Source organism: Ambystoma mexicanum, chromosome 14, assembly GCF_040938575.1.
Source record: "Ambystoma mexicanum isolate Mex_15411 chromosome 14, UKY_AmexF1_1, whole genome shotgun sequence".
NCBI lineage: Eukaryota > Metazoa > Chordata > Amphibia > Caudata > Ambystomatidae > Ambystoma > Ambystoma mexicanum.
Genome location: NC_090940.1, coordinates 152,430,046 through 152,456,794, shown reverse-complemented (window position 1 = coordinate 152,456,794; position 26,749 = coordinate 152,430,046). Strand labels below are relative to the sequence as shown.

General features: G+C 53.4%; 1 protein-coding gene across 4 annotated transcripts in view; it reads right to left on the bottom strand.

Annotated features, from left to right (window-relative positions):
- MIDEAS (mitotic deacetylase associated SANT domain protein) overlaps nt 1–26,749 on the bottom strand; it is a 1,134,261-nt gene that overhangs the window by 168,920 nt on the left and 938,592 nt on the right. For all 4 annotated transcript variants that reach the window (XM_069638766.1, XM_069638765.1, XM_069638767.1 and 1 more), the window contains one exon: nt 2,734–2,809. In XM_069638766.1, coding sequence (XP_069494867.1) covers nt 2,734–2,809 — 76 coding nt within the window. The remainder of the gene's footprint in view (nt 1–2,733; nt 2,810–26,749) is intronic.

Here is a 26,749-nt window from a genome sequence, read left to right as displayed (position 1 = left end):
CACCGGAGTGGTCCCCTGGCGGCTCTGAAAGAGGAAGGGAGGGGGTTTAGTGGGAGGGAGATGGAAAAGTGCAAGAGAGCAGTGATGTGCTGTTGGCGGCCTCAGCCCGGTGGGTCTGTTGGCTGGGCCTGGGGTAGAGAAGACAGCAGCCTCGTCCCCGCCCTGCTACTTGATGTAATACATGGTGGTTATGTTGTCCGTGAAGACCCTAAACACCTCTCGAAAGAGTTGAGCCTTGGAAGACTTGAGAGCCCAGAAAACGGCCCGTAGTTCTAGGACGTTGATACAACGCCTTCGCCTCTGAAAGCCATAGGCTTCTGACATATAGGTAGTGAAGCGTCAGTCGTGACCATCTCCTGATGTGTAGGGGTCCTGAATAGAGCTCTCTGCAAGGGCAAATGGACCACCAGAGCAGGGCTTGGCGTAACGCTTAATCGAGGGCCATTCTCTCTTTTAATGATTTGGGAGACCTGCTTCCACCTGGCGTCCAGGAACTTCTGAAGCGGTCTCATTTGCAGTCTGCAACGAGGGACAAAACGGATGCACGAGGACATCATCAATAGGGATTTGATGGACCGGACAGTCGCCACTCCGACGGAGGATAGCCTTTGGACCTTTCCTAGGATGGCATGTATCCTTTCCTCCGATTGGGCCGGCAGGCACAAGTCTGGCCTGGCGGGCCCAAGCTGGGCCCCCAGGAACAGAGCGTCTTGGGCCAGCACCATCCAGGATTTAGGATAGTGTATGGGGAATCTCCGAGAAGTTAGAGTCTGGACCATCTCTGATGTAGGTCATACTGCCTGGGCGTGAGAATGAGACCGGACCAGCCAATCATCCAGGAAGGGGTAGACATACACTCCCTTCCACCGAAGGAATGCCGCCGCCGCCACCGCCACTGGGGCTAGGCATTTGGTGAACCCCCTCGGAGAAGTTGAGGCTGAAGGATAACGCCTTGAATTGGTAATGTCTTCCTTGGTCCATGAACCTTAGGAACTGATGTTTTCACTGAATGGGGATGTGGGAATATGCATCTTGTCCTATCACGGGAGGAATGCAGGGGACTTGTTTTGTAACTCCAGAGTGTGTCCCTGCTCGAGGACCCATGTGTCTGTGGAGATGTTGCACCACCTGTTAAGATAGCTGGCCTCCCTCTGGGGTGCTGAAGTTGGGGCTCAGAGGCTGGCGACGCTGGGTACCTCTCCCTACAGGCCTGGAAATGGCCTCTATACGCCTGCTGGGTAGTGGAACGAGAGTGGAGGTGGTAGAAAGGGCAGAGACCTTGGAAGTTGGGGAAGCCCTTCCTTTCTGAGAGCACAAAGGTCTGCCTCCTTTGTTGCAGCGTGCCCAGAGAGTGTGCCATCTCGCTGTCCGTTTTGATGGTGAGAAGGGACTTGTCCACTGCTGGTGCATGAGGCCACGGTCTCGTAGGACGAGCAGCCTGAAGAGGTTGCACAGGCCACAGAGCCTGCTGTGGAAGCAGGCCAACACCACCCGCCATAGGATGCGGGCCGACTCCTCCAAGGACTTCCTCCTCCGACTGGAAGAAAGGGGCAGAGACAGGGGCTGGAGACACCCTGGATAGCCCCACAGGGGTGGCAGATAGTTGAGGGGCCCCTTGTAGGCTTGGGTAGAAAAGAGATCTGGAGGCGTTTCCCTCACTCTGCTGGAACCTCTCAAAAAGGTGCCTAGCACAGGCACACCTGGAGAAGGTAGTGCAAACCCAGTCAGCACTGACGGAGGCCTTGAAGGCAATGCTACCCTTGAGATAGCTGTTGTGACAGTGGAGATGGTACCTGCAGTCATCGATGAGCCCGTCAACGTGGCAAAACCTAGTACCGCTGGCCTGTCGGACGGTGTCGTCGACTGAGTATTCGTTGACTAGGATGACGCTGCCGACAACGATGAATGAGGTTTTGTCGACGGGTTGATGGAGTTGACCATTGCCAGCCCTCTGAAAATGGGGTTCCCCAAGGTGCCCATTGCCGGTCCAGCCGACAGATGCCCCATCCCTACACATCGTGGTCCGGGTGCAGGTAGTAAATACCTTTCTAATGCTGGTCCTTGACGACCTTCTGACCGCATCTTGAACATGCCTTGAAGAGGCTCTTCTTCTCGTTGCGGCATGACACGTGAACTAGGCCCAAAATTTGATGTGAACCCTCACACAACGTAATAATCTGACGGACAGTGGGATCGAGACCGCAATGGATCCCTGCTGCCGACAAACAGTGACGGATTGAAGAAAAAACCATCAAAAAGAGCTAAAATACTCAAGAAAATCAATGAGCGAAACCCGAGGACTCCCAACACGAAAAAGTGCAGTAAGAATCTGAAGATAGCTACCCGGGGTAGAGCTAAGGCTAACAAGTGTCAATGGTTGGGCCAGCATGGCCCAAAGTGACAGCAATAGGCTATAGAAGCGAGAATGCAGTTTTTAGCATAAAGCTAAACTGCTTTATTTTACAGAGGATTCTCAGCCAGACAACTGGCAATATTCATAGCATGTGAATCCATGCAAAAGACCATGTTGGAGAATGTGACTATTAGCTTATCCAATTCCCCTTTCCCCCAGGTAAGTTTACAGTGGCACAGGTATATTTAATTTTATAGCACACTAGACGCTCATAGGGGTCTGTGGGACCAGCATACATTCCTGCAGAAAACTGGAGACGAGATCCTGGCATACAATGCTTTAGGGTCTTACCTAGAATATAGACCAGATCCTTTGCTTACCTGTGTAGTGATAGGCTGCCAATGGATGATTTCGTGGTCGTCTAGGTCTTTTCACCAGTAGCCGTGTTACAGCAGCCTACGCAGAAGGGAGAAATGTTTATGGTTTTAAAAAAGTGCACACAAAAAAGCTAACGAGAAACACACAAATGTCATCTAGAATTTTTGTACAGTTATGAATAAGATACCACAGGTTAGCGATACAGTAAAAAAAAAAAAGGTTCCATTCCCTGCACACAGTGGTTTTATAGAATTTACTCTAACTCCAGTGAGGAGCATGGCAATACAATTTCCTGTACACCCCAATATTAAAGATTCTGACAATTTCCAACAATACACTAATATAGTATTGATATAACCTGCCTAATAATTGAAATGAGTGTTACATTAGGATTTGTACCGGTATGGAGTAAGTGTTTATACTTCATCTTTCATGGTTGAATTTGAAGTAGTAGACAGTGAGTGTTGGTACCTTAAAGTGATTAAACAAACTCTTCTTAGACAGCATATTAGATGGAACAAGTTACTTACCTTACCTGTAACTTTTACTGTTCTCCAACATGGGTCTGGCATGGATTCACATGCTGATGAATATTCCCCCGTAAGGCTGGGATTCCTCAGTAAGAAAAGAAAAGCAGTATTGCTTTAAAAGCTTGACTACTGCTTTTCGCCCGATATCCAATCACTGAAGACCGGGTTATACTGCACCCATCCAATGACGGTCGTCTCCCGGAGTGCCGCCCCTGGTGGCCATCTTCAGATTGGAAGTATGTGAGGTGCCAGTATGAACCCAGAAGAGCCACAGCAGGGACGGAGGGAGGGTTTGCATGTGAATCCATACCAGACCCATACCCATAGGTTGCATAGCGCTCAAATAACAGAAGACATTATTCCCACAGAGCGGTACTCAATTTATTGACCTCGGAAGGATGAAGGGCTGAGTTGACCCTGCCGGGATTCAAACCTGTCACAGCAGGCTGCTTTCAGATATAATGTGCAAGCTCTTACCTCGTTTTGCTATCTGACTGCTAAGAGAGCAACAGTTACAGCTAACTTGTTCCTTTTCCAGCATGGGGTCTGGCATGGATTCACATGCTCATGTATAGGATTATGCAGCAGCAACATATACACAATCACGGGAGGTGGCAAGGCTTAACAGAAGTACAACACTTACCCCTGGAACCGACTCACCTCAAGCAAACAGGTTGTGCAGCACCGCTTGGTCGACTCTGGACTCCTCTCCCTGGAATCCCTGTTGACACAATCTCGTGAAGGTGTGCGTCGATCTACAAGTAGCAGCCCTACAAGTGTCCAGCAGGTGAACCCCAGAGAGAAAAGCCAGAATAGCAGCAAAGGCTCTGGTGGAGTGGGCTCTCGGCCGGCCTGGGAGAGCCCTGTTGGCCAGGCGATGACAGTGCATGATGCAGCCGGAGAGCCACCTGGATAGGGAGACCTTGGTCAGGGCCTTCCCCTGATTCACAGTACCAAAGTTCACAAAGAGCTAAGAAGTCATCCGCAAATCTTTCGAGCGTGTCCCATAGAACTTCAAGGGACAAGCAAATTTCAGCATATGCAGCGACTGTTCAGCAGCCGAAACAGGATTCGGGAAGAAGACTGGAGTACCAAAGGTTTGTTAAGGTGGAACTCAGGCTGAACTTTAGGCATGAAGGTGGAGTTAGTGCGGCGCACTACCCTAGTAGGTTGCAACGATAAGTAGGGGGCTTTGCAGGAAAGCCTGAATTTCCCCGAACCTCCTGGCAGAAGTGATCTCTACTAGAACGCAGCCTTCCATGAAAGACACGAGAGGAGCACGATGTTGGAGGGTCCGATGAGCTTTGTGAGGACAACATTGAGCTCCCACGGCAGGGTCGGCGCTTTCACTGGAGGGAAAGACCTAAAGAGATCTTTCATGAATTCCTTGACCAGTCTGTGAGACCACAACAATGGCTTTGTAGGTGAACGGGTGTATTGTGAAATGGCTGCCAGATGCACCTTGATGGAGGCTTGGGCCAAACCAGACTTGGCCAGTGAGAGCAGGTATGGCAAGAGCTGAGGAGCAGAGACAGCGGCGAGATGCCCTGCGCCTTGCACCAGACTGAAGAGTTTTCATTTGTGACTCTAGCACGATAGAGTAGAGGGCGTTCGACCTTGGCAAGAACAGCTTTACATTCCACCGGAAGGTCATAGTGGCTTAACTCTAAGGCTGTAGGAGCCAGGCCGTGAGGTTCACAGACGCTGGATCGTGATGTAGGATGGTTCCGCTTTCTCTTGAGAGTAGGTTGGGAAGAGGAGGTAGCCAGATGGCCGGCGCTACAGATCGGGGCACCAAATCTAGCAGGGCCACGCTGGGGCGATGAGTATCATCTTGCAGAGGCATCACTTCAATGTGTTGATCAGCTCGCAGCAGGAGGGTGATTGGAGGAAAAGCGTAAAGCAATGGACCCTCCCACCTGAGTGAGAAAGCATCCCCCAAACTCTCTGGCGAACTGCTGGCATTTCGATTTGGTGTTGTGGCAAATAGATCGATCTCCGGACAACCACATTGGCAGAATAGAAGGGTTACTTGGTCCTGCTGCAACTCCCATTCGTGATGGAACCGAAGCTCCCTGCTGAGGGCATCCGCTATGGTATTCTTTATACCTGCTAGCTGAAAGGGTACGAGTAACATGTCCAGAAGGATCGCCCAGATCTATAGGGTTTGCGCCTCCAATGACAGCAGGGAATCAGGTGCCACCCTTTTTCCTGATGTAGAAGATCGTGGTGGTGGTGTCTGTGTAAATCCTTAGCACTCGACTCTTCAACAGCGGCAGGAAAGACTTGAGGGCCCAGAACACAGCCCAAAGTTCCAGTACATTGATGTGTAGATCCTTTTCCTCCAGCAGCCAAAGGCCTCTGGTGTGGGCTCCCCATCCGTCCTGCGAGGCATCCGTGGTGACTGTTGCCTGATAAGGAGGGGTCCGGAATGGGGAACCCTGCCTAAGGTGCAAGGGCACCCCGGTCATTGGATGGCTTGCTGGAATTCCAGGTTGAGCTTCAACTTGTCTGACCAATTGCCTGTGGCCTGGTGCCACCTGCAGTTCAGAAACTCCTGGAGTGGCCTCTCAGCAGCCTACATATCGGGATCAGATGTATGCAGAGCAGTGACTTGATTACTAGGATGGTTGCTGATTTGATGGTGGACAGACGATGCACCTTCCCAAGGATGTCCAGCAACCGATGTTCCGAGGGGAAAGCCAGAGACGACAAAGTGTCGAGACGTGCCCCAGAAACAGAACGTCTGCGGATGGCATTATGCAGGTTTCCGGATAATGGATAGAGAATCCGAGCTCTGTTAGCAGGTGTATGGTCCCCTTTGTGTGTTGCACTGCCAAGCTCCGAGAACTTGACCGGAGAGCCAGTCGTCAGGTACGGGTAGAAGTGTATGCACTTGAGATGTAGATGCGTGGCCACTAGGGCCAAAAACTTTGTGAACACCCTTGGGGCTGACCTCAGGCCAAAGGGCAGTGCCTTGAACTGGCAGTGATTCCCAAGAACTATGAAGCGAAAGAATTTTTGATGTTTCAGGTGAATGGGGACGTGAAAGTAGGCATCTTCCAGACCAAGGATTGTAGTCCCCTTTCGCCAGTTGGCCGAGCACTTGTTGCAACGTGACCATCCTGAATATGTGGGACCTTAGGTATTTGTTGAGGCGTCAAAAGACCAGGATTGGCAGCTGCACCCCTGCCTTCTTTCGGACCAGACTGTATCTGGACTATGCTTTGGGACCCCAGAGTCGCAGCGTGACAGGTTCTATTGTCCCGTTTGCTAGCATGGATCGCACGTCCTGGAGCAGCTGGACTTCTCACCTGTAACTTCCTCGTTACAGGTGGAATACAAGGGCACTAGCATTCGATTTCCAGCGCGTGCCCTTTCTGCAGAATGTCCAGCACCCATTTGTCTGTGGTGATGTTTTTCCAGGCATCGACGAAATTTGACAGACTGCCTTCCACTGGGGTGCGGAAGTGGGGGCCCGGGTCCTGGGCCAAGTCAGTCCCGCTTGGTTGCTTGCACCTTTCCCGGCCGGGTCTGACGGTACTGCGAGCCTCCAGTGAAGGCCTGGGACCAACCTGTGTATGAATCCTGTGCCGTGGAGCGGGAAGGCCGACAGTAGGAAGTGGAGGCGTATCCCTTTGAAGATCTTCCAAAACGTACTCCTGGTGGACCGAAAGGAAGAAGAAGAAAGGTGCTGCAGCAGGGTACCTAGGGACCTTGCCGTCTCTGTGCTAGCAGTGTTTCACCCACTGCCTTTCCGAAGAGATTATCGCAGTCAAAAGGCATATCCACTATCTTGGCCTGAACGTGAGTTCCAAAATTGGTAGTCTTCAGCCAAGCTTGATGCCCGAATACGCCATTCCCCATTTGGCAGAAGCCGGAATCCGCGACATCCATAGCCACAGTGATGGCATGTTAGGGGGCCACCTCCCCCTCCTGAAATAGTGTGAGAGCTTCCGTCCTCTTGTCATCCGGCAAGAATTCCAGGAGTGGGCTTAGTTTAAACCGCAACTCCCTATCATACCGGGCCACGATGCCTAGAGCGTTGGCAGCCTTGATGGTTGACGCTGCAGTAGATCTGATGTGCTGCCTCAATGCATCTAGCTTCTTCCCTTCTTGGTCCGGCGGGACCACAAACCTGGAGGATGGATTTGCCGACCATTTGCTCTTTGCAGCCGAAATTAACGAATTTGGGGATGGTTGCGAGCGGAGACATTTGGGGGCCGAGTCCGGCACCTTGTATTTTTTTCTCCAGCCAGTCTCACTTCGCTGGGGCGGAACTTTGGCATTTCATGAAGGCCAAGCCCTCTTCCCATACCTCGTCTAGCAACGGGACAGATAACATTGTCTTCCTGGTTGAAACCAGTCTCTTGTAGAGGAAACCTTCCTTCCTCTTCTCCGCTGGTACCAGATTAAATAGGGCAGATGCCCTTGCCGTTATAGAATGGAATGACCCACGTTAATCTGGAGGTGAAGCTCTGGGGGTATCATCCGCACCTACTGGCTCCACATCGGCTGGGACAAAGTCACCAAATTCATCCATATCCGTTGTGCCAGTGTCCGTTGCTGTATCAGTGCGCGGTTCATCGCCTGCCGGTGTTGGGACAGGCGGTGGTGATGGTGGTTGCCCATGGGTAGCCGAACGATGCCACCTTGGAGGACTACCTAGGGCCTCTCCCTGGCGGGCCCACTATCAGTGGTAGCCGTTGATGTATCACTGAGACCAGAGAACTAAGCACTGTGAAGATGTCCTGGGACATCTCTTGGAAATTACAAAAGGAGCCCGAGGGCCTGCCAGAGGATTGCCGGTGTGCCTCAATGGGCTTGTGTGCCTTGGCGAACCCATGTCTATGGGGCTGTCGCCACCTGCATTCAAGCAATCATGCCGCGTGTTGTCATCGGAGCTACTATAAACGGCCAAAGGAGCTCTCTGTTCTGCCACCCCGGAAAAGGCATCCACTGGGTGCAACTGGTCTCCTGGTCTAGCCACTTCCGTCAGGGCTACCGACACAACCAGCACCTTTACCAAATGGGTAGTGTTTGTCAATGAAGCAGTAGTTGTGGGTCTTGGAGGCAGCAAAACCCTTGCCGCAGGTTTTGACAACAGCATTTCCTTGTTCGTGGACTGAGATGAGCCCACTGCAGCCAATGACGAAGCAACGGTTGATGGCAAACTTGTGGCTGTTGACGAAGTTGTGGGAGCGGTCATCGCTGAGGGCTTCAAAGAGGGTTCCTTTCTGGACTGCTTCTCCGGTGTATCTCGTGACGTAACACTATGCTTTGAGGAATTTACGTCGGTCACCGTAGATGGGCAAGGCGATGGAGAGAGCGCGTGCCCTGTACTAGGACCCGAATCTGCTGCGTCTCTAGACAGACCAGCTCCCTGCCACTTTGCTTTACTCGTGCCCTTCGGGGTACCTCATTGGCTGATCTGGATCTCTTACCAGGTGGAAAACGCTCTGGATATCGGTCCCTCTTGGTTTTGGCTGGAAACTTTGGCAGATGTCTTATCAGTCCTCTTCATGACCAGGATGCAGACAGTAGAGACATCTTGTGTGCTTGTCCTCCACGTAGATGTTCCTCAAGCCACACCAGGAGCGGAGCTTGAAGAGACTTCTCCTGCCTTCCTCCAACATGGTGGGGCTCGAAGTAGGCCACGGTACACCTTTCCACTTTGTGTAGAAGTTGAAAACTTAACCAGCAATGGAGCCCAGTTACCGGAGCCGACTAGTCAGCAGTCTTTACAATGTCATAAAAATCAGACATTTCCATTTGAAAAAACTGAATTTATCGAGCAAAACTCAAGGACTCCCTGCAATGAAACGTGTAGTAAAAATCTGAAGATGGCCACCGGGGGAGGGACTCGGGGAGACAACCGTCATTGGATGCGTGCAGTATGACCCGGTCTTCAGTGAATGAATATCAGGCGAAAGGCAGTATTCACGCTTTTAAAGCAATATTGCTTTTGTTTTCCTACTGGTGATTCCCGGCCTGACGGAATATTCATGAGCATGTGAATCCATGCCAGACCCCATGCCGGAGAATAACCATAACTTTATTTAAAATGTTTTTTTTAATCCAATTATAAGGGTGTTTCGTGAACGTGTGGTATGTACTACATGAGTATGAGAATGCATTACTTACCGTAAAAGCATTTCTGATGGTTGTATCTGCTTAGATTCACATGCTGTGCATAGGTCCGACATCCAGTGGTCACTGCGGAGTATTGCATTTTGTTTTTCGTAGTCGAAAAGGGGACGTCGACAAGGCGTGTCTGAAACACTATCCCTATAGTGACGTGCGTTGTACCCACAATCCCTCACGCGTCGAGGTCCCTCTGTTTGTATTTTTCTGCCCTGAGGGAGCCTTCTAGACGTGAGTGAGTACAGAAAAGAGAGATATATAAAGGAAGTCTATGTTCCTTCCATCCGAGCGGGGAGGAAGGGCGGGCGCATGTGAATCTAAGCAGATACAACCATCAGAAATGCTTTTACGGTAAGTAATGCATTCTCTTCTGATGTTTGTTAATCTGCTTAGAATCACATGCTGTGCATAGACTAGCGAGCAGTACCCGGAGTTGGCGGTGGGTTATGAGAAGGAACAGTAGAGAAAAGGTGTCTTAATACTGCCTGTCCCACCTGGGAGTCAGATCTAGAGTGTGTATCTAGACAGTAGTGTTTTGTAAAGGTGTGCACAGAACTCCAGGTAGCCGCTTTGCAGATGGACTCAAGGGGAACATTTGCAATGAATGCTATGGATGCCCCCGTGCCTCGAGTAGAGTGTGCTCTTGGCCTAAAGGGCAGTTCTCTCTTAGCAAGAGTATAGCAGAGAGTGATGCATTGAACAATCCATCTAGAAATAGTGGATTTTGAAACTGCATCTCCTTCTCTTCCTGCTGCCACCGAGACGAAGAACTGATTAGTCTTCCTCAGTGGTCTGGTTCTTTCCATGTAGAACATGACCGCTCTGCGTACATCTAGTGTGTGCAGAGTCCTTTCTCCCAAATTGGAAGGATTTTGAAAGAACGTTGGTAGTTCTATAGACTGGTTTACGTGGAATTTAGAAATAAATTTCGGAGCAAACCTAGGGTGAGTGCGTAGAACCACTTTATCTTTGTGAACTGTAACGAAGGGGTCTAGAATAGAAAGAGCCTGAAGTTCACTTACTCTCCTGATGGAGATGATAGCTATTAAAAAAGCAGTCTTAAGCGTGAGGTGTTTAAGAGATGCTTTGTGCATGGGTTCGAATGGAGAGCCCATGAGTCTGGTGAGTACCACATTAAGGTCCCATCCGGGAGCTGGGTCAGCTATCGGGGGGTGTATTCTCTTTACTCCCTCCATGAAGGCCTTTATAACAGGGATCCTCCACCACGACACTTTGAGTTGGGAAGTGGTGTATGCAGAAAGTGCAGCTAGGTGGACTTTAATGGAGTTAAACACTAGACCTGAATCTAATAGGTGGGTGAGGTATAGGACCACATGTGTGGGAGAGCAGTCAATAGGGTTGATGCTTTTACTCCTGCACCAGATGACAAATCTTTTCCACTTGCTAGAATAGCAGTGGCGAGTGTTCGGTTTTCGGGCTTCCCTGAGGATGTCCATGCATCTTTGCGGGAGTTGTAGATGTCCGAACTCTATGATCTCAGGAGCCAAGCTGCTAAGTTCATGTTCTGGGGGCATGGATGCAGCGTCCTGCCTTTGTCCTGAGACAGCATGTTGTACGGGCAGGGGAGTTTTACTGGGGGGGATAGAGACATCTCCATCAAGTGAGCGAACCATGGTTGTCGTGCCCACATTGGGGCCACTAGTATCATGGTCACTTGTTCCTGGTGCATCTTGTGCACCACTTTGTTGAGAAGGGGAGTCGGGGGAAAAGCGTAAACAAATTTCCCTGACCATTGCATCGACAGACCGTTCCCCTTGGATTGGTTCTGGGGGTACCTGGAGGCGTAACTTAGGCATTGTGAGTTTTCCAGGGTTGCGAACAGGTCTATTTCTGGGAATCCCCATTGTGTGAAGACGTCGAAGACGATGTCTTCGTGCAGGCGCCATCCGTACTCTTTGGGCAGGGGGAAATCTCTGCTGAGGCTGTCTGCTAGCAGATTGAGTTCCCCGGGTACATGTAGTGATAGTAGGAACATGTTCTGTTTGAGAGCCCACTTCCATATATTCTGGGCCAGCTTGGACAGGCCTGGAGAGTGGGTGCCCCCTTGCTTGTTGATGTAGTACATGGCTGTGGTGCTGTCTGTAAGGACCATTACTGTTTTGCCTTGTAGGTGTTCCTGGAAGGCTTTTAGCGCCTTGAACACAGCTAGTAGCTCCAGTAGATTTATATGTTTGGATGCTACGTTCCGAGTCCACACTCCGTGAGCAGTCTGATGGGATAGGTGCGCCCCCCATCCTGTGAGGGATGCGTCTGTGGTTAGAGTGGCTTCCGCCGCGGGTGTGGCAAAGGGTTTCCCTTTTTCCATGTTTTCCTTTGTCCACCACCGTAGCGAGAGAACTAAGGCCTGCGAGACCACAACTAGATCCTCCCATAGTCCGCTGGCCTGACACCACTGGCTGTTGAGCCACTCTTGCATTGGGCGCATGCGCAGGCGCGCGTGAGGTACCAAATAAATACACGACGCCATCATTCCTAGCAAGCGCATTGCTTTGCGTACCGTCACCTCTCGACCGGTTACATATTGAGGGATTTGAAACAGCATGTTTTGGACCCTCTCTCTGGAGGGGAAGACGAGGCCGTCCTTTGTTTGAATTAGAGCCCCTAGGAATTGCTTGATTTGACTGGGGTCTAAACTGGACTTCTTTTCGTTGATGGAGAAGCCCAACTGGAACAAAAGGTCTACTGTCTTTTGGGTATTGGAGAAGCATGTTTCGTAAGAATCCCCTGTTATGAGCCAGTCGTCGAGGTAAGGGTAAACTGGGATGGACAACCTGCGCAGGTGGGCCGCTGCCACTGCCAGCACCTTCGTGAATACCCTTGGTGCTGATGCTATGCCGAAGGGTAGCACTTTGAACTGGTAGTGTTTGCCCTCTATCATGAACCTGAGGTATTTTCTGTGCGCTGGCAACATTAAAATATGAAAGTATGCATCTTTCATGTCCAATGTTGTCATGTAATCTCCCTGAGAAAGCAGTGGGATTACTTCCTGTAAGGTTACCATACGAAACTTTTGGGGTTTGATAAAGTTGTTCGCTGGGCGCAGATCTAATACAGGGCGCATGGTTAGATCCTTTTTGGGTACAAGGAAGTACACTGAATAAATACCTTCCGTTACCTGAGATAGAGGCACGACCTCTATGGCTCCTTTTTCCAGTAGTTGTTGTACTTCTTGGAGAAGGATGGCAAGATGTTCCGGTGTCATGCGACGTCCCCTCGGGGGTCTGTAGGATGGGGAACTGTTGAATTTGATACAGTATCCGTGGGCTACGGTGGACAGTACCCAACGGTCTGACGTTATCTCCTCCCATGCAGGAAGAAAGGATGTTATCCGGCCCCCGACCGGTGTTGCATGGGAGGGGACGCGAATCTTCGCGTCACTTGGAGTTGTTGGGGGCTTGGGAGCCTCTGGGGGTGGATCCCCGACCCCTCCCTTTGCCCCGGCGTTGGCCTCTTTGGCTGTACTGCCCACTATTGGTTTGGTAATTGGTGGCAGGGTATTGCTGATGTTGATTTTGTTGTTGGTGTTGGCCACGAAAAAAGCGTTTGTTGCCATAGCCGCGCCTGGTAGTGGGCTTAGAGATCTGGTCGAGAGTCTTGATAGTGTCGAACTCTTTTTTAGCCATCTCTAGGGCTTCATCTACCGCTTTTCCGAAGAGGTTAGCGTCCTCGACAGGTTTATTTATCAAAGACGCCTGTGTCTCTGGTTTAAAGCCTGAGTTGCGCAGCCATACATGGCGCTTTAGGAGTATTCCTTGTACCAAGGAACGTCCTGCTGTTTCTGCCGCGTCCAGAGAGTTTTTAACAATGCTCTGGTTCACTTGGGTTCCTTCGCCAATAGTTGACAGTAGGCGCGTACGTAAAGGCTCCGGTGCTTCCTCGGCGTCTTTTCGCAGTTTGGCCCACTGCGCGTCTGCGTAGCTTGCAAGCAAGGAATTGTTGTTGGCAATTCTTGCTGAGAAGGCAGCCGAGGAAGTAACTCTTTTTGCAAGGGCATATAGCCTCTTGCCCTCCTTGTCAGGGGGTGCCTCACTGGTGGAAAGTGGTACCCCTGCCCTCTTTCTAGTATTAGAAACCACTAGGGAATCAGGAATGGAATGTCCCCTAATGTAGAGGGGGTCTGAGGGTGAAGGAGTGAAAAGTTTTTCAATCCGTGGATTGACCCCTCTGATCATAGCGGGAGTGGACAGCGAAGGTATGATCCTTCTCTTCACTGAAGCGAGGAGTGGAATGGTCTGGCTGACCGGGGGTTTTTCCTTAATCACTCTTTCTACAAAGTCCAATTCTGGAGAGAGTTCCCCGGTGTCGAGTTCGAAATGCGCTGCTGCTCTGCGCAACAGTGCATTGAACGTCGGCTGATCGTCAATTGGAGACGTGTTCCTAACTGGAGAATTGTCCGGAGGAGTTAGGTTTAGGACATCAGTGTCGGAATACACTGATGGTGATTGCCAGGGGTGTGAAGGTCCCTCTTCTGGGTTAACCCCGAAGCCTTCTTCTATAATGTCTGTTCTGTCTTCCAGACATTCCTCCTGGTTCTGTTCTTCATTGTCCATGAAATCATCTTCTTCCTCGAAGTCTTGCTCCTCCCCAGTGAGGTCATATACATCTTGGAAGTCTGAGGCTGTGTCCTGCTGGGGATCGACTAGCCTCGGATTTTTGGCCCTGGGGTCCTCCTGAGGCCCTTCTCTGGTCCTCTTGTGTGTTTGAGAGGCCTGGGTGCTCATGAACTTTTCCATCCTCTCCATACAGAGGTGGAGTCTTTCCATAGTTTCATGGGGTACCCCAGAGCGGTCTGGCGGGGGAAACATAGGGTTATCTAACTCGAAATGGCTCGACCTCTCCCAAAGCGTCGAGGAAAGTGTCCCGTCGCCCTCCGAAAAACCTTCTGGTGTGTCGGGAGACTCCCTGCCTGAAGGGGGTAGTCCCTGCTTCCCTTCGGGCTTTTTCGGCGTATCCTTTAACTTATGCGTAACGCTCGACGAAATCTTCGGCGTACGCTTTTGGGCGTCGGCTACAGCGATCCTTGCTAAGCTATCGGCGACTCGCTTGTCGGCGACTCGTTTGTCGGCGGAAGCTTGAGTTTTCGACGCTATGGGTATCGAACGCTCTACGGCGGTCTGCGCTTTCTGTTGATGCGCACCGGCCGATGGTTTGGTGGCAGCGCCCTTGTTTGCCGAAAGCCCAGTCGCAGGTCGCGGCTGCGGTTGCGAGAGGGGCTTCGAACCCGAACGGTCCGAGGAGGCCGCCGGTGGAACCTGCGTCTCCTTGGGCGCCGAAGGTCTTTTCGACTTCGTCGAAGAAGAGCCGTGGGTTGTGTGTTTATGTGGATCTTTGTGTGCGTCTGTGTCGCCGGGGTGTTCATCCCCATAAGCAGGGCATGAGCCGAGCCCGTCGGGGCCGGGGACAGACGACGAAGCGCGTAAGCGCTCCTTAGAGGGGGTTTCGACTTCCGTAGCGGAGGTCGTGTTATCGCGTTCCTCGTCACTGTCGGTGGTAGCAGCGGCGGGTGAACCTTCGGCCTTCGACATCGCGTAGGCCGCCCACCTTTTAACCCTTCGGTCTTTTAGAGTTTTAGGCTTAAGAAGCCGACAAGCCGCGCACCTTTCCTCCTTGTGATCGAGGGGCAAGCAGCGGTTACACCGTGAGTGCTTGTCCTTCCAAGTGAATTTGCCTTTACAAAGTGGGCAAAACCTAAACGGTGTCCTCTCCATAGCCGAGGCAATAAATCGCGATAAACACCCCAAGGGAAAGGAAGGGGAAAGGGAAAGGCATTCTCAGAAAAGACCCAGAGATGTCCCACGACCCCACTCTCCCTACTGTATATGGCCTGCGAGGCCAGACCACGTGTTCGGCAGCGCCGAAGGATTTCTTCCGCTCGACCCTCCGTCGAAGATTCTTTTCGGCGGAGAACAGCTTACAACTGCGTCGAGGGAGGGATTATAAATATTAGAGAAAACACGACCAGAGGTCGAGGAGTTGCAATGTCTCTCGAGGAGCTCCGCGTGAAGGCGACCAGAAGCTGGGCGGAAAAAAACAATCTGAGGGACCTCGACGCGTGAGGGATTGTGGGTACAACGCACGTCACTATAGGGATAGTGTTTCAGACACGCCTTGTCGACGTCCCCTTTTCGACTACGAAAAACAAAATGCAATACTCCGCAGTGACCACTGGATGTCGGACCTATGCACAGCATGTGATTCTAAGCAGATTAACAAACATCAGAAGTATATGTACTATGTGTATGAGCATATGACCTACACATTTTGTACATGTACACAATTTCCATCTCTTATAAATTAAAGTTACTCACTGTAGTGACTAGAGTACTGATAGTCCTCATTCCCCTTTCCTCCATGGGGACAGTACCAGAACCGTTGACAGTGAAACATTTATCCCCCCCCCTTTAAATTTAGTATAGCGTGCGGGGTGTGGCCTCAGGCATTGTGACGCCCCGCCGACGCCCCACCCTCCGGTGCCTCACCTCAGTCCTCGGTGAACATGTCGGAAGCTTCGATACCTGACTACGCTTATTACATATTAGCCATTGGCATACTAGCGGGGGAAGGTGGGTGGGATGTCAGGAGGAAGTGTGAGTACTCTAGTCACTACAGTGAGTAAATTTAATCACTCATACATCCCGCCCACTTTCCTCCATTCTGGTGGGTGATTCCACTGAACACGACATAGGATGGAGCTGTGATAACCTGCCTCATATCTAGGACTAAGCAAAAAGGTTCTTCAGAACCGCCTAACCAAAATCAGCATCCCGCCTGGAGGTGGTGTTCAACGCTTATAGAGGGCCGACGGAGTGGCCCAAGTAGCTGCCTTGCTGATGACATCTCAAGAAGCAGGTCTCTGAAACGCGATTGTCGTTTCCTTGGCTCTGACCACATGGGCATGAATCCCCTCAGGAACAGCTCTGCCCATGGCCGTGCATGCCTCCGAAATGGCCTGGACCATCCAAAGGGTGATGGAAGCTTTGGAAGCCTGAGATCCGGGGGGTGGGAGGGAGGGCAGAGGAGCCCACAAAAGTCATGAACAATGCCTCAGACTTTCATAAGGTTTTCATTCGAGAGATATAAAGCATGAGGATCCAAGGAATGTAGAGCCGGCCCCCTCTGCCTCCGACTGCGGGTTCGGGAAGAATAACGGCAGGTAGATCTCCTGATTCAGATGTAATGGAGAGAACACCTTGGCCAAGAAGTTTGGGTGAGTGTGCAAGATGACCTTGTCGTTGTGAAACGTGGTGAAGGGCTGGCACGAGGACAACGCCTGCAGCTCACTAACCCTGCGAGCAGAGTTGAGACCCATCAGTAAAAACGTCTTTAATGGCCGTCAAACAAGGAACATCGTTTACCAGCTTCCGCGTCGGACGCAGCACGTTCTATTAAGACACGCCCCGTCCCCCTCAACGCTACCGCTTGCAGTGGCTAGACGTGTGCTGCCGTAGTTCACGCTCGCTACCTTCTTTGATTCCTGGTTCTTGGCCCCTAATTTTCCTCCTCATTCATTCCCTTCCTCTTTATTACCTCTTGCATCCCGGATCTCTGTGTACACTCTTCATTGTTTTCCAGGACTTCCCGGACATTCTGAACGTTCCAGGAGTCGTAACGCTGAACGCACGTTGGAACCCTAGGACGTTCGCACAGGGTTATACAAGACCCGAACTGTGTGCAAGAAGACTCCTTCAAAGAACTCTGATAAAGAACACATACAGGTGAGAAGGGGGGAAACCTCTGACACCAGCGGCTCAAAAGGCTTGGGTATTGCACGAAGTATACAGAAAAACATAATAAAAAATGCTGAATGTGCTTTCACTGCACATTCGGCTTGAAAATAAATAAAAATAAAACACAGAAAAAGGGACTCTGCGGTACCAGCTACAACCCATGTTAGTGGGAGGGAACTGACACTGCAAGGAAAAGAAGAGTCAGTGGTACACTTCTGTTTACTGCCGAAAAGGTAAGTGTGCGGTGAGAGGTAGGGGGATGCGGGATGCCAGGAAAGTGATAGATGTGATCACTGCGCAGAGCGATTTTGGACTTCAATATTTTCAGAATTGCTATTTTGTACTGCGTTACCACGTAGATCCAAGGCTTGCGCTGCAAAGCTGCCAGAACCATATTGAGGTCCCAGACCGGGTGCGGCCGATGCACCAGCGGAAAAAGCATGGACAAACCCTTAAGGTGGGCCTTAAACACCGGGTTGGCCACAGAAACACATGCTCAGGTGAATACTTTGAAGCCCCATTGGCTGCCAAATAAGTACGGCAAGTATCCACCTGAAATCCAGAACGAGCCAGGCGTGCTGAAAAAGCCAGTACATCATCCAGAGGACAGGTGACAAAGTCCTGAACCTTGTCACGAGCCCAATGGCAGAACCTAGTCCACTTACTCTTATACTGGGACCGAGTCAAGGGAATGAGGACCCAGTTGTGATCTGAAAATTGAGCATATTGAAGTCTCAGCTAGTCAGGAACCAGGCCGCCAGCGCCAGCTTGGCCTGGTCTGGATGCTCCACCGCCCGCTTTGCTGAGTCAAGAATCCCCTGCTGGAGATCGGAAGGTGGACAGGAGCCTAGAAGCAGAACTGCAGCAAATCTGAAAATCAGGGTCGTGAAGGCCAGTGGGGGGCAATCAGGATGAGGCTGCAACCCACGGAAGCCCGGAACTTGCAGAGGATCAGTTTCAGCAGAGGGGTGGGGGGCGCGTAACGCCTGCGGCTGTGCCAAGTGATCTGAAAGGCATCTCCCAGAGACCCTTGACCCATCCTGCCCAGGAAGCAAGCTGCGGGCACTTGGAATTCAGAGGGTATGCAAACAAATCCAGGTCCGCAACCCCCCCACACCCCCACAGTGGAACAGGGACAACAAGGAGTCAGTGTGCAACTTTGACTCATAGGTGTTGAACCCCAAGCGACTCAGCTGGTACGCTTCTGCATTCCGATCCCCCAGGAAGTGGAAGGCTGCAATCCAAATCCTGTCCGCAGGGCCCATTCCTAGATTGATACTGCCTCCATGCAGAGGAAGGAACAAGTTACTTACCTGTAACTGTTGTTCTCCAGCATGGGTCTGGCATGGATTCACATGCTCATGAATATTCCCCGTCGTCAGGCTGGGAATCCTCGGTAAAGAAAAAACCAGTATCAGTTTCGTTTCTGATCTGTCTTTCGTAGTAATAACCAATCACTGGTCTCTGCGTCATACTGACCACAGCCAATGACTGCCCTCTACCTAAGCACCGCCTCTGGCAGCCATCTTCAGATTTGGAAGCACGTGAAGTGGCAGTATGACCAAGTGAAGAGCCGCAGAGGGGTAGGCGGGAGGGTTCGCATGTGAATCCATGCCAGACCCATGCTGGAGAACAACAGTTACAGGTAAGTAACTTGTTCCTTCTCCAGCATGGGGTCTGGCATGGATTCACATGCTCATGAATAAAGAATACATAGCAGTACACACATGCACAACCACGGGAGGTGGCAAAGGCTCAACATTAAGCATCACATCAACTCAACATTAAGCATCTTACCTCCTCACCAGGCTCACCTCAGGCGAACAGGTTGCGCAGCACTGCTTGGCCGACCCTGGACTCCTCCCTGGAATCCCGGTCGACGCAGTAGAATTTCGTGAAGGTGTGCGTCGACCTCCACGTAGCAGCCCTGCATATGTCCAGCAGGGGCACACCAGATAGGAACGCCGTGGTAGCTGCGATCGCTCTGGTGGAATGGGCTCTCGGACGGCCAGGCAGCGGTCGGTTTGCCAACCGGTGACAGTACATGATACAGCCGGAGAGCCATCTGGAGATGGAAGCCTTCGAGAGAGCCTTCCCCTGATTGACAGGTCCAAAGTTCACAAAGAGTTGTGACGTCTTCCGAAAACCTTTCGTGCGGTCCACGTAGAACTTCAGCGCTCTAGCTACATCCAGCGAGTGCAAAGTCCTCTCAGCCGGCGACGAAGGCGACGGGAAGAACACAGGTAACACCAAGGGTTCGTTGAGATGAAAGTCCGACGGTACCTTGGGCATGAAGGAGGGGTGCGTCCTGAGCACTACCCTCGTGTCGTGGAAAGTCAAGTACGGGGCCTTGCAGGAAAGGGCCTGGATCTCTCCCACTCGTCGTGCGGAGGTGATGGCCACGAGAAAAGCTGTTTTCCACGATAGAAACTTCAACGGGGCCGAGTGCAGAGGCTCGAACGGAGGTCCCATGAGTTTGGTCAGCACCACGTTGAGCTCCCACGCCGGGGCCGGAGCCTTCACCGGCGGGAACGATCTGAACAGTCCCTTCATAAACTCTTTCACCAGACGATGAGACCACAAGGACGTCCGGCCCGTGGTTCTGGTGTATCGGGAGATCGCAGCAAGATGAATCTTGATGGACGCGTGAGCCAGACCAGCTTTGGCCAGCGTCAGCAGGTACGGCAGCACTTGGGGAGCCGTAATCCGTAGAGGGTTAATCTTCTGTGCGTGGCACCAGACAGAGAACCTCTTCCATTTGTGTCCGTAGCATTTAAGAGTCGAGGACGCCCTGGCCTTTGCAAGAACCTCTCTGCAATCGGCCGGTATGTCGTATCCTCCAAACTCTAGCGCTGCAGGAGCCAGGCCTGCAAGTTCAGCGACTTCGGGTCGTGGTGGAGGATGGCGCCTCCTTCCCTGGAGAGTAGATCCGCGTCCGCCGGCAGCTTGATTGGCGGGGACGCCGACAAGTCCAGAAGGTCCGGGAACCATATCTGCCTCGGCCACGCAGGTGCGACGAGGATCATCCTGCACCGTGACCTCTTGAGCTGGTTGACGAGCCGGATTAGCAGAGGCAAGGGAGGGAACGCGTAGAGGAACAGGCCCTCCCAGGGGAACGAGAAAGCATCGCCCATGCTCCTCGTCTGGGGAAACCTGCTGGCGAACCTCCGGCACTTGGTGTTCGTCGCCGTCGCGAACAGGTCGATCTGGGGTGTGCCCCACCGTCGGAAGAGGCGATCCACCAGATCCTGCCGTAGTTCCCACTCGTGGCACGAGCGCAGCTCCCTGCTGAGTGAGTCGGCGATGGTGTTTTTTATCCCTGCCAGATGAAACGGCACCAGAAGAATCCCTTGGGCGACGGCCCAATGCCACAGGTCCTGCGCCTCCTTGGACAGCGCTGGGGACCTGGTTCCGCCCTGTTTCCTGATGTAAAACATGGTGGTGGTGTTGTCGGTGAAGATCCTCACCACCTTGCCCTTGAGGGACGGAAGGAAGGACCTGAGGGCCCAAAACACTGCACGGAGCTCCAGGACGTTGATATGCAGGGACTTCTCCGTCGGGAGCCAGAGTCCCCTTGCGTGCAGATTTTCGGTGTGCGCTCCCCACCCTTCTAGGGAGGCATCCGTGGTCACAGTCACCTGGTGGGCTGGGGTCTGGAAGTCCATGCCCGCCGTCAGATGCGCGCGGGTGCCCCACCACCGTATCGCTCGTCGGAAACTCTCGTCGAGCTTGATCCTTTCCTCGAAGCTGCCCGTCGTCTGGATCCAGCGCGCATCCAGGAACTCTTGCAACGGGCGCATCCGGAGCCTGCACATGGGAATGAGGTAGATGCAGGAAGACATCATCCCGAGGAGGGACTTGATGGACCTCACCTTGGCCGCGTCGGCCACCAACATCCGTTGCACCTTGCCCAAGATGGTCCTGGTCCTCTCCTCCGACGGGGAGGCCAGAAGGGACACTGTGTCGAGCCTCGCTCCCAGAAACAGTGCGACTTGCGCGGGCACCAGGTGGGATTTGGCGTAGTTCACGGAGAATCCCAGGTCCGTGAGGAGTTGGACGGTCCTTGCCGTGTGGACCACGGCGAGCTCCCTCGTCTTGGCGCGGATGAGCCAGTCGTCCAGGTAGGGGTAGACGTGAATCCCCTCGCGGCGCAGCTGCGCCGCCACCGGTGCGAGGCACTTGGTGAAAACCCTGGGTGCCGACCGTAGTCCGAAGGGAAGGGCTTTGAACTGGTAATGACGCCCTTGGACCACGAATCTGAGGAATTTTCGGTGCCCCTTTAGGATGGGAATGTGGAAGTAGGCATCCTCCAAATCCAACGACGATAGGAAGTCTCCTTCCTCCAGCTGACCCAGGACGTGCTGGAGGGTGACCATCCGGAACTTCTGCGCCTTGATGAACTTGTTCAGGCGTTGCAGGTCCAGGATGGGGCGCCATCCTCCCGTCTTCTTCTTCACGAGGAAGTAACGCGAGTAGACTCCGGAGCCCCGAAGCCTCTTTGGGACGAGTTCGATGGCGCCCTTTCTGAGCATCGCCTTTACCTCCAGGAGAAGTTGAGGGACGTGAAGTTCTTTCCTGGCCACGGGGGGGACGCGCGGGCACCTTCTTTGAAACTCGAGCGCGTGGCCCCGGGCCAGGGCGTCCAGCACCCAACGGTCGGTGGAGATGGACTCCCACACGCTGACGAAGCCCGCCAGCCGGCCTCCCACCGGGGTGCTTCGGTGGGGGCCCGACCCCACGGCCGGTTCAATCCTGCTTGGACGCGGCCTTGCCGCCTTGGCCTCCTTGGCGACGACGGCGGGGTCCGCCAGACTTGCCTCGTCCTCTGTAGGCCTCTTGCGACGACGAGCGGGCCGCTTGACGGTAGGAAGCGAAACCGCCGCCGGAACCTTTGGAGGCGCCCTTGCCTCCGCCGCTCCGAAAGGGCGTCCGCCGTTGCTGCAGTACTCCAAGGGCCCGGGCCGTCTCAGTATCCGCCTTGATGGCCTGAAGGGAATCGTCCACTGTCTTCCCAAACAGGTTGTTCCCGTCGAAGGGCATGTCCAGGACCCTGGTCTGGACGTCCTGCCGAAAGTCCGTAGCCTTGAGCCATCCGCGACGTCGAAGGCAAACGCCGTTGCCCATCTGGCGGAACCCAGTGTCGGCGATGTCCGTCGCCACGGTGATGGCGTGGTCCGAGGCCACCTCACCTTCCTGCAGGATCTCAAGGGCCTCCGCCCTCTTGTCGTCCGGCAGAAAATCCAGCAGGGGAGCTATCTTGTACCAGAGTTCCCTGTCGTAGCGGGCCACGATAGCCAAGGCGTTGGCCGCTTTAATCGTCGTCGCCGCCGACGAGATGACTCTGCGTCCCATGGCATCCAATTTCTTTCCCTCGCCGTCCGGCGGGGAAGTCGACGTGGAGGCCGCACCCCCCCCGCTTTCTTCCTGGCTGCCGCGGAGACGACGGAGTCCGGGGTAGGCTGCGCCCGGAGGCATAGGGGGGCCGAGTCCGGGACCCGGTACTTTTTCTCGTACCGGTCTCTTTTCGCTGGCGTCGTGGAAGGGTTCTTGAGGAGGGAAAGGCCCTCATCCCAAATGTCGTCCAACAGAGGCACTGCGAGGACCGTCTTCCTCTTGGCCTCGCGCCGTTGGTAAAGGAAGCCTTCCTTTTTCTTCTCCTCAGGGCAGAGTTGGAAAAGCTCGGATGCCCTGGCGATCATTGAGTGGAACGATCCAATCTCGTCGGGTGGAGAAGCCCTGGTGGGAGGCGACGACGGAAAATCCTCGTCGTATGCCTCGTCGTCCGTACCCGTCGCTGCCGTGTCAGTCCCCGTATCATCCCCTCGGGTGGACGGGGAGGAGGGCTGGACGGGGCGCGACGGTTGAAAAGGAGGCGGTGGATGGATCCTTCTTTTCTTGGTAGGGGGAACACCAGAAGGTCCCGGTTCTGGATCCCCCGACGGGAGAGGTTCCTCCGTCGGTAACGGAAGTCTCGTCCTTATCTCGGAGCATAAGGACTGTATAGCCAACAAAATGGCCGCTGAGTTGTCTTGCGGCGCTGGCAGAGGGGAATCCGACGGGCGAGCAGGGGCCCCGTCGGTATCCTCGACGATGTTGTCGTCGTCACCTGCGTCGGGGCCCATTCCGACGGGCTGGTCTTGTTCCACGCCTAGGCCGTGGCTTAAGACCTCGATCAGTTCCTCTTCTGAGGTTGAGGCCGAATCTACGACGACGCCCTGCCCCCCCTTCTTCCCCACGGAGGGTTTCACGGGGGTCCTATCGATGGGCACGAAAGAAGACTCCCTCCGAGGAGGCAGGGAGATTCTGGGCCCCGAGGCCGCCACCACTGGTGCAGCCTCCACAGGCTGGGCCAGGGCCGCCGCGACCGTTTCGATAGAGGGCTTGGTCGAATGGATCAAGGCCTTCACCACCTTAGGTGCGCTCACCGCCTTATCCTTGAGGGAGGGGGCACTGCCACGCTCCTCCTCTGCCTTAGAGCTCGACCGGGGTCTCTCCAGGAGCTTCGCCGGGTGCTCGGCCTTCCTCTTACCCGACCCAGAGCGTTGGCTCGTGGTTGATGGTGCCGGGGAGGGTGCGCCCTGCCTGGCGCCCGTAGAGCCCGACCGTTCGGCGCTCCCGGTGCCAGCGGACTCGCGGTGCTTGGCCTTATGTTGGGCCCCCGTCGCCGGGGCGCCCTCAAAGGTCTTAGAAGACCGCTCAGATTTCTTCTTCTTCTCGCCAGACGGGCTCTTACCCTCCAGCCAGCTGGCGAGACGTTGATGGCGGTCCTTCATGGTCCGTTCCGACATGTTGCCGCAAAACGCACAGTCCTTCTCCACGTGCGTCTTGTCCCCATGAAGGCAGTAAAGGCAGAAAGAGTGTTCGTCCTCCTTGAAGACGTTCTGCAGCTGGCATCCAGGGCAGGCCCTGAACAGCTTTCCGGGCGTCGAGCTTCCCTTCTCCTGGGCCATCTCCGAGACCGGGCCTGAGAAGCTTCTGGAGTCCTCCGAAGCGTAGCTCGACGAAATCTTCACCCTTGAGGGGCACAGATGAATCCGACACGGGTCCCCGTTGATCGGATGTAGGATCGGTGGAGCTTGAGGCTCTTTTGACCGAAAGAATCGAAGTTTTTTGTGAAAAAGCGCGAAAAAAAAGCACTAACGCTCGAGAGCAATAGCACGAGGATCCCAACACATGAACGTGCGGTAAAAATCTGAAGATGGCTGCCAGAGGCGGTGCTTAGGTAGAGGGCAGTCATTGGCTGTGGTCAGTATGACGCAGAGACCAGTGATTGGTTATTACTACGAAAGACAGATCAGAAACGAAACTGATACTGGTTTTTTCTTTACCGAGGATTCCCAGCCTGACGACGGGGAATATTCATGAGCATGTGAATCCATGCCAGACCCCATGCTGGAGAAAGGGCCAGGTGGAGGAACAGGTGCCACCCTTCTCGTTCAGGTAAAACACTAGTAGAATTGTCCGTCTTGATCAGAACAGACTTGTCCCTGATGAGGGGCAAATACGCCTTGAAGGCCAGGTCCACTTACCTGAGCTCGAGCGGATTGATACGCAGGAGGGCTTCCGTCCTGGACCATGCATCATGAATCACATAGCCCTCCAGAGTAGCACTCCAACCCGAAAGGGAGGAGTCAGTCGTCACCACCACGCAAGGCTCCGGTCGGGTGAATGGGGCTCCCACTGAAACATTGCCATCCATCAGCTACCAGCAAAGATCTTGCAGTAGGAGAGGTGGTATTGGGACCCTGTCCGACAGACCCAGTTTCCTGATCCCAATTGGCCGCCAGGTGGAGCTGGAGGCGCTTCATCTTGAGAAGAGCGTGCTGTACAGCGAGCATGCAGGAGGCCATCAGGCCCAGAATGTGCTGGAACCATCATGCCGAGGTGGTCGAGTTGACCTGAAAGGACCCTACAACCTTGCAGAGAGACAGGAGCCTCTGGGTCATAGGGAACACCTGCTGAATGGTAGTGTCCCAACACACCCCTAGGAAGACCAGTTCCTGAGATGGGCACAACTGTGACTTCTTCTGGTTGAGGGAGGGTGCCAGCTGATGAAGAATATCTGCCAATCTGTGGCAGGAGTGCACCACCCCTTCGAGTGACTACGCCCTCACCAGCCAGTCGTCCAAGGAACAAGTTACTTACCTGCAACTGTTGTTCTCCAGCATGGGTCTGGCATGGATTCACATGCTCATGAATATTCGCCGTCGTCAGGCTGGGAATCCTCGGTAAAGAAAAAAATCAGTAACAGTTTTGTTTCTGATCTGTCTTTCCTAGTAGTAACCAATCACTGATCTCTGGGTCATACTGCCCCCAGCCAATGACTGCCCTCTCCCTAAGCCCCGCCTCTGGCAGCCATCCTCAGATTTGGTAGCACGCCAAGCCGCAGTATGACCAAGTGAAGAGCCGCAGAGGGGTAGGTGGGAGGGTTCGCATGTGAATCCATGCCAGACCCATGCTGGAGAACAACAGTTACAGGTAAGTAACTTGTTCCTTCTCCAGCATGGGGTCTAGCATGGATTCACATGCTCATGAATAAAAGAATACATAGCAGTATACACATGCACAACCACGGGAGGTGGCAACAGGCTCAACACTAAGCAATACAACAACTCAACATTAAGCATCTCTTACCTCCTCACCCGGCTCACCTTAAGCGAACAGGTTGCGCAGCACTGCTTGGCCGACCCTGCACTCCCCCCTGGAGTCCCGATCGACGCAGTAGAATCTTGTGAAGGTATGCGTCGACCTCCACGTAGCAGCCCTGCAGATGTCCAGCAGAGGCACACCAGACAGGAACGCCGTGGTAGAAGTGATCGCTCTGGTCGAATGGGCTCTCGGACGGCCGGGCAGCGGTCGGTTTGCCAACCGGTGACAATGCATGATGCAGCCGGAGAGCCATATGGAAATGGAAGCCTTCGAGAGAGACTTCCCTTGATTCACAGACCCAAAGTTCACAAACAGTTGTGACGTCTTCCGAAAACTCTTCGTGCGGTCCACGTAGAACTTCAGCACTCTAGCTACATACAGCGAGTGCAAAGTCCTCTCGGCCGGCCTCGAAGGCGACGGGAAGAAAACTGGTAACACCGAGGGCTCGTTGAGGTGGAAGTCCGACGGCACCGTGGGCATGAAAGAGGGATGCGTCCTCAGCACTACCCTCGTGTCATGAAAAGTCAAGTACGGAGGCTTGCAAGATAGGGCCTGAATCTCTCCCACTCGTCGTGCAGAGGTGATGGCCACGAGGAACGCTGTCTTCCATGACAGGAACTTCAAAGGCGCCGAATGCATAGGCTCGAATGGGGCTCCCATGAGCCTGGTCAGCACCACATTAAGTTCCCACGCCGGGGCAGGGGCCCTCACCGGCGGGAATGATCGGAAAAGTCCCTTCATGAATTCCTTTACCAGGCGATGAGACCACAAGGACGCCCGTCCCGTAGTCCTGGTGTATCGGGAGATGGCAGCCAGATGTATTTTTATGGAGGCGTCAGCCAGTCCAGCTTTGGCCAGCGACAGTAGGTACGGCAGCACTTGAGGGGCCATAATCCGCAGCGGGTTAATATTCTGTGCACGGCACCAGACAGAAAACCTCTTCCACT